Below are 13,314 nucleotides of genomic sequence, written 5' to 3' on the forward strand. Positions count from 1 at the left end.
TTTTTTTTTTTTTTTTTTTTTTTTTTTTTTTTTTTTTTTTTTTTTTTTTTTTTTTTTTGGGTCATTACAGGTTGATTATTAATTATAATAGACGTTGAGTATGTTGAGTATAGAAGGAGGGACTTTGAAAGGGATATGCAAGCCATGTGGGTTGTTTAGGTGATAATGAAAGGGCTTTGGAAAGGAAAGGGAGGGGAGGGGGAACAGGACCACCCTCAGTATCTTTGCCACTCATTGGACTCTCTCTCAAAATATTTAAAAGAAAAAAGAAAAAGAAAAAGGAAAGGGTTCCCAAAATATCTCCCATTCTTTAATGGCCTCAATGTTTGACCATGACCTTATATTAAACTCATTTGTATAGGAAGGAGAATATTGACTAAAAGTTTTTACTACTGTTTACTACAATTTAGTTTATATGTCATTTATTATATATAGTTTTATTATGTATAACGGTTGACTAAGCTATAAATAATATGTTTCTATAATTTAACTATTTGGAGGCATTTAGACGGTAGAACCGATGTGGAAAATGAATTATTTGTTAGAACGGTGTGAAAATCTCTATCTTATAAGGATTGAAAAGTTATTAACAGATGAAAATGGAATAGAAAAAAGAAAAGAAGAAGAAAGGGAAAGGGGTTTGGGTTGTTGTGGTACCCTGGGTGTTGCAAAAGTAATGGTATCGTACCTGCATGTCCTACCAACACAGCTATGCCAATGGCTGGTCTATTTGTTTTCTTCTTTCACACGCACCTCCAAACCCTCCTTAAATTTTCTTCTTAAATAATAAATATATTATGATTTAATTTTAAAAACATAATAGTGAGATCCCAGTTAGAGAGAATAAATAAAGGAGAATAGAATGTGAAATTAAAAACATTAATAAATGTTTGGAAAGGTTTGGAAATAGAAGAAAAGGAAGTGTATTTTATATAATTTAGCTAAAAAAAAAAAAAATCTATTTTCTAAAAAGCATGTTTTTTTAGTTCATAGAAGTTTTATGGTTTTGGGACGTTATGCAAATCACACGGTATAGAATGATGGGTTCCAAACCAACGGACATTCCGTTGCGATAATTTGCTCTAGAGTTTCAGTCCCTCGATCTAGAATTTAACGCTTGGATCATCATCTACCTCAGATCAGTTCACATTTCTTGGCTACCACTGTAACAGGAAGGTCGTTCTGTAATTTCAAACAGAAATATTGGCAGGTTCATTTGCGCCAAGTCCTTAGTCAAACTCGAAGCGGGATTGCAATCGAAATTTGAAGCTTACACGGCTAAAGACGATGGCGCCACCGGCAACTACACGGTGGCGCGCAATCGTATCAATGATTGTCATGTTGCTGTTGATCATACCGTCGGTGGCCATCTACTGCGACGAAGACGATTGCTACGATCTCCTCGGGTATATTGGGGTTCATTTTCCCTATTATTGTTGTTAATACTAATGCCTAGTTTTGATCTCTCTAATTAGTTTTCAACTGGCCATTTCAGAGTATCGCAGAGTGCAACCCAATCGGAGATCAAGAAAGCTTACTACAAACTGTCATTGAAATTGTCCGTTCTTTTCTTCTTCTATTCCATTTCGTCTAGTCATTCAATGTCATTCCATTTGAATTTCTGTTTCTGGTGTTCAATGAAGCCATCCAGACAAGAACCCGGATCCGGAATCAAAGAAGCAATTTGTTAAGGTTGCCAATGCTTATGAGGTACGGAAACGTTAAGATTCTAGATGCCATTTTATTCGACATGCCTTCATTTACGTATTGTTGTTTGATTTTAATTATCTTCGTTTCCTAAACATGTGAGCTTATCTGTTAATTGCAGATTTTGAAAGATGAATCCACGAGAGGACAATATGATTACGCAATCGCTCATCCGGAAGAGGTAGTTTTAAGTATTTGAAGTCCACTGCTAATGCGTAATAATATTAGTTTTCACTATCAATCTTTTCTCATGTGGCAGTTGAGACCCTCTACTATACTAGTGTGGCCATGCCATTGCCATGCCATTGCCATGGTTGATGGTTTTGTCGATTCTTTCTCTGGTTTACACTTCTACTAGAAGTGGCAATACGCTCATTTCTTGGATGTGTTCTAATTTTCTTTGTTACTCTACCAATGTGATACCTCTTTAACAGGTGTAGAGTGATTGCACTGCATTTCCCAAGTACAAATTGGTTGTCTGGAGGCTTTCCAAACATGAGTGATAAGTCAGACGTTTGGTTTGGCATTTGAACAATGTGAAGATAGTGCTAAAATTGAACAAGATAATTATAGAATAGAATAGGATCACATTAAGATTTCTTGATTAGTTTGATGCATGAACAGAAATTCCCTTTTAACCCAGATTCAAGGGACAATCCACTTTTTATGATAATCATCACAGATAGAGACCTAAAATACTATTAACATTTGCAGAATGTTACCACCTAAAGCTTTCCCCTAGGACGGATGGCCTCTTTCTTTTCAATACGTATGCCTTTGGGCTACTGTTGCAAATTAAGGTTGAGTCGTTTATGACAGGAAACATATGCGACTGTACCATCTTGTTTTATAAGGAAAGAAGAAACTCAGCAAAGAACAATTTATGATTGTGCCATCGATTTTCCAATTAGCTGATGGACACTGGCTACTTTTTAATGTAGTAAACTGTGATTTCTTCGTTTTATAGGTATTTTACAACGCAGCTCGGTACTATCATGCATATTATGGTCATAAGACGGTAAGGATTTTTGTATTTGTCTTATGCTTACAGAATGTGTGGTTTATAACTAGGTTAAGTTTATTTATCACTTTTCGTTGGTTTTAGTAGTTGTTTTGGTTTTCTGCTCTCATTTTAGGATACTCGTGCTGTGCTGGTTGGCCTTCTCTTGATTTTATCTGCATTTCAATATCTGAATCAGTGGACAAGATATCATCAGGTACTAGTAGCTCTAAGTTATTCCACCTTGAAAAAGTGTGACGGTTGTTAGGTGAAATTGTTTGATGGATGGCCTGATTAACTTTTCTCAGGTCACATGAAGTTTATGTGTAAATTTGTTCCAACCTGATCTTGGGAACTTTTTTTATAGTTAATTCATATTTTGTTGTCTGAATCTACAAATAGATGTCGATTGCATTGTACTGAATCGCTTACTTCATGCTATAGGCTGTTGACATGGTCAAGAAAACCCCTGCTTACAAAAATAGATTACGGGCTCTTGAATTTGAACGAAGTGGAGGAGCAACAAACAAGAAGAAAGGTCACAAGCAGTTGGATAAGTATGTTGTTGTTCGTTATTTACCAGAATAATTAAGGGGAAAAAACAATAAATGTCGCTTTTTCTGGAAAAGTTCTTTTTTTACCTTGTGTCTAGCTTAAAGAACCAAATTGAATTTGAATAGAAGAAATTAGTACCTTTTCTTAATTTTAATTGACTTGAACCTTGAACTTAAATAGAAGAAGAAATTAGTACCTTTCCTTGGGGTTTTTTTTTTTTTTTTTTTTTTTTTTTTTGAGATTTGTACCTCTATTCGAGTATCCTTGTGACTGAGGAAGGTTATTTTTATTGATGGATTTTTGTGGTTATGTTGGATATACGTTTTCATTGGGTTAAAGTTTTTAGTGCTGCATGATTTTGTGGCTTTGTTTGAGGATTTGCTTTGGGTGATATAGTTGTTGTAATTCTGAAAACTTTCCAGCTTCACTCTAAAGAAGTACTAATTCTATCACCTTTTCAAGTTCAAGAAAAAATCTGTGATTAAATTAAAATTTTTGAGTAAAGTTCACTTAGTCAAGCAAATTGAGGGGTCATAAGGAGTTCTTCCTTAGTACTTCCATTGTTGGTTTTATTTAAGTTTATGGGAACACTTCAGTTCAAATTACCCAACGCTGTTCTTATACATAAATTTAATGGGCTTCTATTCAGTTTTAAGCTTTCTTTAACATATCTTTAAGCATATTCTAAAATCTTTTGATTAGTTATTATCAACCGTTTCTTCCTTCTGTGTTTCTCCATTTTTTCCAAATTGGATTCTCAATCTAACATATCTTTATTTATTTGTTTATTTATTCTTGTGGTTTTGTCAGAAAAGTGGACGAAGATCTTGACAAAGAACTGGAATTGCAAATAACAGGTGCTGAGAAGCCATCTGTATGGGAACTACTTGGCGTTCGTCTTATTCTTCTACCTTACACTATTGGCAAGGTTAGATTTTGTGCCCGTGAGTTTTGGAAATTTTTATGGTCATTTGATTTTCAATTTCGTTGTTTCCTTGTGTTACTGAGCGGGACTCCATTCATTTAGCTCATATTCCTCAAGGATTTGTTCTTGTGTTTCCTTGATTCAGTTATTATTGTGGTCTAGTTGTTGGTTTTGGAGATACAATATAAAACAAGTTACTTACTCTTGGGAAGATGCCTCTTACCTGACGCAAAGTTCACTTAGAGTCCCTATGAAGGCTTGGAAAAACATCGGTGAGCAAATAATTATTGCTATGCTAATTTTCTTGTTGAATAATTTAATGCAGCTCTATATTTGTCCCATTTTTGTTCCCTTGACCCCTTCTCATCTCTTCACTGCTCTTAAACAGCCAGATTTCCATTGTCAATCTATGCTTTTCTTCTACCTACAATCGTTAATTTATGATTGCTTGAATTCTGTAAACCAGATGAATCAACAAAAGAAGACCTTATTCGGCGATGTCTATGGAAGAAGCACAATATGGAGAACTACCAGTCTGAAATTCGAAAGGAGTCGAAACGCCGGAGATAGGCTGATGAAATTCAACCACCATGTTACAATGTTAGAGAAGCTACTGCAATCAATTATTGCCTCAAAGATGAAACTGTTTATACCAGTTGAGCCCCCTCCATTGTGACTGTCGTTGAAAGATGCCACAATTTTGACCCCTGCTTTACACGAGGTAAGGTAATTTCGACTTGGATCAATTTTTTTTTTATCCCTCTGGGTATCAGTCAAGAATCTCCTGTTCTCAAGTTAGTACTAGGTGGATTGAAATTATTACTGTGCATTTTATTATTTCATGCCATGAGTTAAATATACGGCTGACTATTCAACTATAGAAATAACAGATCTTGATCAGAGTACACACTTTTCTTTCTCTCCTATTTGGAAAACTAAAGTTGACTTCTCCTTCTTCTACAGAGAAATTTAAATAAAACCGCGTTTGAATTTTCTGAATTAGTTTGAATTGTCTAGTCGAATTAGAAATAGAGACTATAAGGATAAAACATCAATTATCATTCTCGTTAATTTGATCGAAACTTGTATAATTTTTCTTGCAGATACATGTTGGAGGCTCAGCTGTAGAATGAATAATGGGAAGATGGTGATATTCCCAGATATTTTGATATTGGATTTGAATTATGATAGGACATTGTGCTTAATAAAGTTTGTGGGTCTAGTAGAGTCGGCTAGTTGCGATGGTGGGGTGGGTATGGCCCAACACTTTTCGGTCAAGTGGAACGCTCAATTTGTCCGCCGCCCCCAATCTTGCTGATTGCCGACTTCCTCAACTAATTCACAATATTCATTCATTTTATTTTATTTTATTTTATTTATAGTAACAAAAACTCTTTCTTCCATCATCTGGAGGGTAAATTTGTAATTTTACCAATAATTTTGCAATATTCAAAGTAGGGGGAAGAAGAATATATTCCAATCCACGCAAAGACGCGTAACGCCTAGAATTTTCTTAAATAAAGGAGCCTAACTCCGTTATAACGGACGTTATTGGTGTTTTAATGACGTCGGCATGTTGCTTCTCAATTTCTATTTCTACCTTTGACGATAGGTAACGGATAATAACAGCAATACGTGGCGGAAACGTAATGGATAATTCATTATCTCCCATTACGAAATTGTCCTTCTCTTCTCCTATAAATTCAGCTCTCCACCCATTGGATTCATTGTAATTGAATTTCTCTTCTCTTAACTTCTCTTTTTCGATCGTTCAATCCTTTCCGAATTCTTCTAAAGGTATTCTTTCTGCCTTCTCTTTTCTTTTTTGTTACTGCTTTGATCTTGTTGTTCCGTTTCGAGAAATGGATTGTTTAGGGTTTTGGAATTATATTTTTGTCTGGGATTTTTCTTTTTCTCTCTGATTTGGGAATTTTAGAAACCCTTGCAGGGGATCTTACGCCTTGTGGTTTGATCCGCTTGGATCAAATGAAATTTTATGATTGATATATGTCTGTCTTTGAAGTTTGCTGAATTTTTATGAGATTGGCTGGGAATAATATCGGATTCTTCTGAATTTATTGAAATCGAATTTAGGGTTTCAACTTTATGTGATGAAATCGAATTTCGCTTCGTGTTAAGCGTGTTGAGATTGTGATGAAATTGAGCATGCTCTCTCTGTTTCGTTTTGTTTAGATGCAAATCTTCGTCAAGACCCTCACAGGAAAGACTATCACCCTCGAGGTGGAGTCTTCCGACACCATCGACAACGTCAAGGCCAAGATCCAGGACAAGGAAGGTATCCCTCCAGACCAGCAGAGGTTGATCTTTGCCGGAAAGCAGTTGGAAGATGGCCGAACCCTTGCCGACTACAACATTCAGAAGGAATCCACCCTCCACCTCGTGCTCCGGCTCCGTGGTGGCATGCAAATCTTCGTCAAGACCCTTACAGGAAAGACCATCACCCTTGAGGTGGAGTCTTCCGACACCATTGATAACGTCAAGGCCAAGATCCAGGACAAGGAAGGCATCCCTCCAGACCAGCAGAGGTTGATCTTCGCCGGGAAGCAGTTGGAAGATGGCCGAACCCTTGCCGACTACAACATCCAGAAGGAATCCACCCTCCATCTTGTCCTACGTCTGCGTGGTGGCATGCAAATTTTCGTTAAAACTCTCACCGGAAAGACCATTACCTTGGAGGTAGAGTCTTCAGACACGATTGACAACGTGAAGGCCAAGATTCAGGACAAGGAAGGTATCCCCCCAGACCAGCAAAGGCTCATCTTCGCTGGAAAACAATTGGAGGATGGCCGAACTCTTGCGGATTACAACATCCAGAAGGAATCCACTCTCCATCTTGTCCTGCGTCTCCGTGGTGGTATGCAGATCTTCGTTAAGACTTTGACTGGGAAGACCATCACCCTTGAGGTTGAGAGCTCCGACACCATTGACAACGTTAAGGCCAAGATTCAAGATAAGGAAGGAATCCCCCCAGACCAGCAGAGGTTGATCTTCGCCGGGAAGCAGCTGGAGGATGGAAGGACTCTTGCTGATTACAACATCCAGAAGGAGTCCACCCTTCATCTTGTCCTCCGTCTCCGTGGTGGATTCTAAGTTCTGAAAATGTGTTTGTGTGGTGGTGGCGGCCTTGTTCCGGCCGACCATGTAATTGAATGTGGGTACTTCTTATGTGTCTTTATTTTTCGAGTATGTTGGTTAAGTGTCCTCTCCAGATCACAATCTGGGGAGAGTATTACAGAAATAAATTGGAATCATTTCTCCTTCCAAAAATGGACTAATTACTATTGAGCATTTCGAAAAGAAACCTTTGGGGCGAGAGATGATTCTTAGGTCTCAGCCTAACTATATATATGGGGCTTAATTCCTTACCGTGTCACAGCCTAACTGGGGCTTAATTCTTCATATTTCTGAGTGGCCTTTCCTTGGAAACTAAATGAAATGACTCAATCAACCATGGCAAAAATGAATCCTCATTGACATAATCTTTGATGGATAAATAATCATGTGATTTCTTGGGACATATTTGAATCTAACATACGCATTCCCAAATGCCAGAAGAAATCTGGCAATCATACAATAATTGAATTAATGAAGGAGCTAATAAGATCAAGCAAAATATTTATACGGGGCCGAAAAGTAATCAAAACTTCGAGTTCTGTAATCTCAATCCCATGGACTTAAAGAACACTCCCAAGGCAAAGTGGGGAACCTCTCCGTATCCTTGCAATAGTCGTAGATTACAAGGTTCCTCTGAACCCAAGCGTAGTCCATTTTCTGAGATTCCGATTGATGCCAAGCTTCGTATTGATCCCACCAGTTCTCTGTCGTCGTCGATACGCATTTGGGATATGGGTCTTCCCATTCACACGCATCTACGCTGAAGTCCTTGTACGAGGATACAAATGGCGCCTTTGTCCAGTTCGTCTTCTCCAGTCCGCCTCTGGTCGCCCAATCATCTGCATTCCAGATGCTCGAGAACAGATACATGGGCTTCTCGTTCGGGAAGAAGTTGTTCGGTTTATCTGAGTTCATGTACACCCTTATTGGCACTCTGTCCACATAAAACCTGTTCCAATATTCCAATGGAAGAGCTAAATCATTTGGGTTTCTTCCTGCAAAGAAAATGAAGGTAAATTCTGCTTGACTACTTATTTTTCTTGTTTCATTTTTTATATCTGGATTTGGAAATTGAGTCCTTAATCACAATTTATCTGAAACTACGATCTTCTACCTAATGGGGAAACGTTTTACGTAGTTTCATCCACTCCACCCACTAGGTGTTTGATTAAATGACTGTGAGAACAAATGGCCCACAAGAGTGAATTTCTTGTGTCCAAATTGTCCTGGTGGACGATGACTAAATTAGTATAACCAGTGTCCTTTTAGGATGATCCTTTAAATTTTAATAGATCTTGAGTTTACAGTAGAACTTACACAATCCTGTGGCTGTTCCAGAGAATGGAATAGGTATGGAAGTCTTTCGTGGGGTCGAACCACAGCATGTGCCTCATCTCGCGGTTCCCAGTCCCGTTCTTGTACACATTCGTCTGAATCAGATATGGCTGCCCACTCCTGTTCCCCAAGAACTCGAAATCTAGCTCATCTCTCTCCGGTCCAGCCCCATTCTCTGTGCACATCTGCAAAAGAATTTCAGTTCTTAGCCATAGCTGAAAAGAAAGATCAACTTTAGCTTTAAGTCTATGCTAGATAAGAGATGTTTAAGAACCTACGTAATAAGCTGTGACAACTCCGGCAGAGTCACCTCCGACTAACTTCAGTTTCATGCTGAACCAACCAAATCTATATCGCTCCTTTGTCTGAAACCCACACCCTGTTTTCGTCGGTGGAAACAGAAAAAGTATAGAGAAGATTACTTCATTAGAAATTAGAAAAACAAAGCTTTGATTGGGAAGCGACTTGGATGTCCATTGCCTTTCAATAAGTACCTGCATCTTTGTCAAGGGACAAATGCCAGATCTGGCCATCTTCAGAGGTTTTAAAATGGTCATCGGGGCAAGACATTTCGAACATATCTGCGAAAGTCACTTTCGAATCATCAGCAGATGAAGAAGAAGAGGAAGAAGCAGCCAAGAGTGCAGCTATGAAAACAAGGATGCGTATTGGAGAAACCCTGTTCATCTCCATCTTGGACATGGGGCTCCTGAAGCTGAGAAATGAGAAATGGAGTTTCTCAGATGCAACTCAGAAGAAATGAGCATAAATAATTGAAATCATTGGTCTGGGTTGATAATTGATCTGTAGACCCAAATAAGTTGCAATGAATTTCATTGCAATTTCAAGCGAATTTAATGTTAAAAATGCAGTTGGCAGTCCAAAGATGACCAAAATGCCCAGAAGAAGCTTATTATAAAAGAAGGGAGAGGCAAAGCCGACAAGGGTAGTAATGGAGTTTAGAGGAATTGCTGCAGGTGAGTAAAATAATGCTTAGGGAACAGAGAGGTGCAGACAGGCTGCCATCCAATGGGGATGTCTTCTTCAAGAACATGACCAGTTATTTTCACAATCATCAAATGGGTTCTATGATTCATTAGATCTGATCTAATCTAATCTATTTCCTGGTTTTGTTATTGAGATCACATGCGGAAGAGAACTCAATGAATACTGTATTTGTTTAATAATATGGTTTTAAGTGGAGCCTAATCAGACGGTGTATGGAGCTTTGAAAGCGGTGAAGAAGGCTCCACCTTTTTTGAAGTCCCTTTCATTGAGCTCTGGTTTCTGTCTGGACTGATGCGATGACCGATGGGTTCGGCGATTCGCATCTCCATTTCTCAATAGTCTTGTCTTTATTCCTCCTTTTCAGGTCTTTTTCTTTGATAGATCAAAGCTATTTAGGAATATGATTCCTTCACATAATTAGCGGTTAAAGGGTTTACTTGATGAAATTGGAGGTTCCATCTCTCTCATTCATTGGACTAAATAGGATTGGTAACAGTGAAACTCCTCCTGTCTTTTCTGGAAAGGAAAAATGGGTCGTTTTGGCTGTCTTCAATGGAATTGAATAAAATATTAATGAAGTTGAAATGATGGGTTGGTTAATTCATCTATTTATCAGTACCCAACATAATTGAACAGCAAATAGAGGAGGAGATTGGGTGGCAAAAGAAGCGGGAGTCATGTGTGAAGGACAGGAGGTTGTCGGTGGAAGATGGAGATGCCTATCTAGGAACAATATCTAGATTCTAGCATTTTCCCCTCTATTTCTACTATCTCATAGTTAGGAAGCCTATTTCTTGTTTTGTATTGCTAGTTTGGGCCTTATATTATTTCATGCATTAATATTATTGGGCCAAACCAAGGTCAAGATGCTTCTTTGGTGAATGAGAGAATTCATCCTGGATACCCACTAGTTCCAGATATCTAACCTAAACAACCACATCGACGGCTCCAACTTCAATAGCAGCAATGGAAGCAAGAGTGTACTTCCCAACACAAAAGTCAGACTCATAAACCCTTTCTTTCATTCATCAATAGGGTCTTGATCGGCCAGATTAGATTATGTATTCGGTCTATAGTGATCCGAATTTGAACCATCTCCTCTAATCTAACCTTTACATATGATGTTTTTTTTCTTTCTCCACGAGGAAAAGCTCTTTTCAGATAGAGCAGTGCATCTGACATATCTTTCTTGCACTACATATAGGAGGAATTATTTGATAGTAGAAAGTTATTTTAGTCTTACAATGTCGAATTTTCAACTATATATTATGTCAGCCTCCTTAAATACTTTTTCGATCAAATGTGCCTAGAATATTACATGTATAGACTTAAATTTGTATTAAGGAGGAATAGTATGCATTTATCCATAATTTTCTAGAAAGGTTTTTTGGTGTCATAAAGGATAACTTTGTCATGTATTTGAAGATGGATATGGATGAAATTGAATTTAACACATCATATTCCTTTAGGTGATAGCGAGAGAAAGCTCTCTCCTTCAAATGAAATCCCAACATTGTGCATTCATAGTCAAATAACAAACTTTGTAGAGGAAATTAGTGTTAAAATGGGGTTTAATTGGTGTAAGCAAAGAATAAAATTGCAGAGCCGAAAGGCCTGGAAAAGTTTGATACTCTTTATTCTTCTTTTACCATCTCCTTTATTCCTCTGTTTGCGTACAAATACAGCGATTTGGATTATTCCCTATTTTCATCCACCCCACCCAAATGTCTCCTTTACCCACCTTCCCTTTCACTGGCCAAGCAGATCCCAAGGGCATGCCAGTAATTGTCCCCCCTCCTCCATGCCCTTGAAAAAACAGAGCATTATTTAATCAGCAGAGAATAAAAGGGTTTTGAGTTACAAGCCCCTGTTTTTGTTGCAGAGTAAGAGATGGAAGAAGAGGCTGATATAGTGGGGAAGGCGTTTGTGGAACATTATTACCAACTGTTCGACAATGAAAGACCATCCCTTTCCACTTTGTACCAGCCCGACTCCATGCTCACTTTCGAGGGGCAACAGATATTAGGCGTTCATGACATCTCCTCCAGGCTTCAGCAGCTGCCATTCGAACGTTGCCGGCATGTCGTCAGCACTGTCGACACGCAGCCCTCCGCCGTCCCCGGCTCCATCCTCATCTTCGTCAGCGGCAGTCTCGAGCTGCCCGAAGAAGAACACCATCTCAGATTCAGCCAGGTTCATGCTTACCCATCAACTTTTACTCTTAAAACTTAGTTTTTCATAAGTTTTGAAGTAATATTTTGATCGGAAGGATTCAAACATTCAACTTTCCAACTTTTTAATCGAAAAGTTGAGCTATGCTCGTAGTTTTTAATGAAATTAAAGAATATTGCTTGCAGATGTTTCACTTGGTACCCACGGCACAGGGCAACCTTTGCATTCAGAACGACATATTTCGCCTCAATTACGGTTAGTTCATTTCAGGGCTTCTTCGAGCCTACATTTCAAAAAGAACCGCTGTCGTTTAATGGGATGTAGTTTGTATTCTGCCTCTGATCTAAATATATTTCATTCTGTGTTGTGTTCTATGTCAAATCTCTTTATTATTTTTGGGCTTGGGATTTCGACCCAATAACATCTAGACTATGGGCTTAGTCGGCCTAATTATCGCATCAAACAGGTCCCTAGTTATAAATGGGCTGTTATATTGTTGCGTTGGCGAATGAAAATTATTTAGTGCAAGTTTATCACGACCGATCCTTAAAATTTCGAAGTAAATTCACATTATTGATGAAGTGTAAAGTGAGAAGTGTGATGATCATAGAATGTAAATTTAAGTGGCAAATACTAGAGAATATTTTGAAATTATTTGGTATTATTATACAATATAACTCGTAACCAAATGAACGTAACTTAGCCTACCTCTCAGTCCCTTTTCTCTAAGCTAGTGTGCATATGATATAAGTTTATTGTCCATTTGCCTCCAACTTTTTATTACGATCGTTATTCGATAGATGTCTAAATCAGCTAGCTACGCTCAAATTAGAATTTAATCGGAAAAGGGCAAAAAGGGGGAAAAAAAAAAGTAAAGATTGAAATGAAAGGAGTAGAAAAGAGTTGGATAAAAGAGGAAATGGGTCTGTTTGAAAGGGAGAGGCGATTGTGTTGAAGCGAAGGCCAAGACGTGCCTCCAACAACCATCAACCACACCTAAGCATTAAAAGCAGCTGTCAAATGGAGTGCCCAATGCCCCCCCACACCCCAATTCCAGTTCACCCAACTCCAATGGCCCCATAATTATATTTTATGATTTTCTTAATTACAAATAAATAATAAAATATATAAAAGAATATTGTCTTATTTCATAATTCAAATCCCCTCGTTATCCTTATGGGGTGCACGAAACCAACAAAATAAAAATAAAAATAAAAACCCTTATTTTAATATGTCCATAAATTTTAAATAACTTTTTATTTTTTTTTAATCAATTTCAATGTTTTTTTAAATCACGACACAAAATATAAAATGTCTACTATCATTTTTTTTAAAGTTTAATGATAAATAACTAAGCTGATTAAAGAGAAAAATATTTAAAATAATAAGAAAAGAGAAAAAGTGTGAGAGAAATATGGGAAACAGCTAAAAAAAAAAAAAAAAAAAAAAAAAAAAAAAAAAAAAAAAAAAAAAAAAA

The 13,314-nt window shown here is 37.6% G+C and overlaps 4 protein-coding genes across 6 annotated transcripts; 3 read left to right on the forward strand and 1 right to left on the reverse strand.

Moving 5' to 3' along the window:
• The first annotated feature begins 1,034 nt into the window (after nt 1-1,034).
• Nucleotides 1,035-5,711, forward strand: LOC111495470 (dnaJ protein ERDJ7-like). Of its 2 annotated transcripts, none has more exons than XM_023145530.1 (11): nt 1,035-1,406; nt 1,496-1,558; nt 1,644-1,710; nt 1,829-1,888; nt 2,675-2,725; nt 2,844-2,924; nt 3,152-3,264; nt 4,073-4,190; nt 4,350-4,459; nt 4,654-4,908; nt 5,291-5,711. In XM_023145530.1, the coding sequence occupies exons 1-9, from the start codon at nt 1,288-1,290 to the stop codon at nt 4,428-4,430; spliced, it is 753 nt and encodes a 250-aa protein (XP_023001298.1). In that variant the 5' UTR covers nt 1,035-1,287; the 3' UTR covers nt 4,431-4,459; nt 4,654-4,908; nt 5,291-5,711. The 2 variants fall into 2 exon arrangements, with proteins under 2 accessions (XP_023001298.1, XP_023001297.1); XM_023145529.1 differs by having other exon boundaries at nt 1,038-1,406; nt 4,333-4,459.
• Nucleotides 5,712-5,856: 145 nt separating this feature from the next.
• On the forward strand, nt 5,857-7,475 carry LOC111495467 (polyubiquitin 11). 2 transcript variants are annotated; one of them, XM_023145525.1, is made up of 2 exons: nt 5,857-5,984; nt 6,381-7,475. In XM_023145525.1, exon 2 carries the CDS (start codon nt 6,381-6,383, stop codon nt 7,296-7,298), a length of 918 nt encoding a protein of 305 aa, XP_023001293.1. In that variant the 5' UTR covers nt 5,857-5,984; the 3' UTR covers nt 7,299-7,475. The 2 variants fall into 2 exon arrangements, with proteins under 2 accessions (XP_023001293.1, XP_023001294.1); XM_023145526.1 differs by having other exon boundaries at nt 5,906-5,984; nt 6,609-7,475.
• Nucleotides 7,476-7,868: 393 nt separating this feature from the next.
• On the reverse strand, nt 7,869-9,796 carry LOC111495468 (probable xyloglucan endotransglucosylase/hydrolase protein 8). Its single transcript, XM_023145527.1, has 4 exons — nt 9,152-9,796; nt 8,936-9,036; nt 8,640-8,842; nt 7,869-8,271 (listed from the first exon to the last, which is right to left on the reverse strand). The coding sequence occupies exons 1-4, from the start codon at nt 9,357-9,359 to the stop codon at nt 7,869-7,871; spliced, it is 915 nt and encodes a 304-aa protein (XP_023001295.1). The 5' UTR covers nt 9,360-9,796.
• A 1,609-nt stretch (nt 9,797-11,405) lies between these two features.
• Nucleotides 11,406-12,373, forward strand: LOC111495482 (nuclear transport factor 2B). Its single transcript, XM_023145550.1, has 2 exons — nt 11,406-11,858; nt 12,023-12,373. The coding sequence occupies exons 1-2, from the start codon at nt 11,556-11,558 to the stop codon at nt 12,095-12,097; spliced, it is 378 nt and encodes a 125-aa protein (XP_023001318.1). The 5' UTR covers nt 11,406-11,555; the 3' UTR covers nt 12,098-12,373.
• Nucleotides 12,374-13,314: the final 941 nt, after the last annotated feature.

The sequence above is a fragment of the Cucurbita maxima genome, unplaced genomic scaffold (assembly GCF_002738345.1).
Source record: "Cucurbita maxima cultivar Rimu unplaced genomic scaffold, Cmax_1.0 Cma_Scf00021, whole genome shotgun sequence".
NCBI lineage: Eukaryota > Viridiplantae > Streptophyta > Magnoliopsida > Cucurbitales > Cucurbitaceae > Cucurbita > Cucurbita maxima.

What these genes read in the sequence shown, in the direction of transcription:
- LOC111495470 (XM_023145529.1), top strand. Translation starts at nt 1,288, where the DNA reads ATGGCGCCACCGGCAACTACACGGTGGCGCGCAATCGTATCAATGATT. An exon ending in GATTGCTACGATCTCCTCGG is followed by an intron (nt 1,407 to 1,495) that starts GTATATTGGGGT and finishes TGGCCATTTCAG; the next exon opens with AGTATCGCAGAGTGCAACCC. An exon ending in CAATCGCTCATCCGGAAGAG is followed by an intron (nt 1,889 to 2,674) that starts GTAGTTTTAAGT and finishes TTCGTTTTATAG; the next exon opens with GTATTTTACAACGCAGCTCG.
- LOC111495467 (XM_023145525.1), top strand. Translation starts at nt 6,381, where the DNA reads ATGCAAATCTTCGTCAAGACCCTCACAGGAAAGACTATCACCCTCGAG.
- LOC111495468 (XM_023145527.1), bottom strand. Translation starts at nt 9,359, where the DNA reads ATGTCCAAGATGGAGATGAACAGGGTTTCTCCAATACGCATCCTTGTT. An exon ending in GTCCCTTGACAAAGATGCAG is followed by an intron (nt 9,037 to 9,151) that starts GTACTTATTGAA and finishes CGACGAAAACAG; the next exon opens with GGTGTGGGTTTCAGACAAAG. An exon ending in GAGTTGTCACAGCTTATTAC is followed by an intron (nt 8,843 to 8,935) that starts GTAGGTTCTTAA and finishes ATTCTTTTGCAG; the next exon opens with ATGTGCACAGAGAATGGGGC.
- LOC111495482 (XM_023145550.1), top strand. Translation starts at nt 11,556, where the DNA reads ATGGAAGAAGAGGCTGATATAGTGGGGAAGGCGTTTGTGGAACATTAT. An exon ending in ACCATCTCAGATTCAGCCAG is followed by an intron (nt 11,859 to 12,022) that starts GTTCATGCTTAC and finishes TATTGCTTGCAG; the next exon opens with ATGTTTCACTTGGTACCCAC.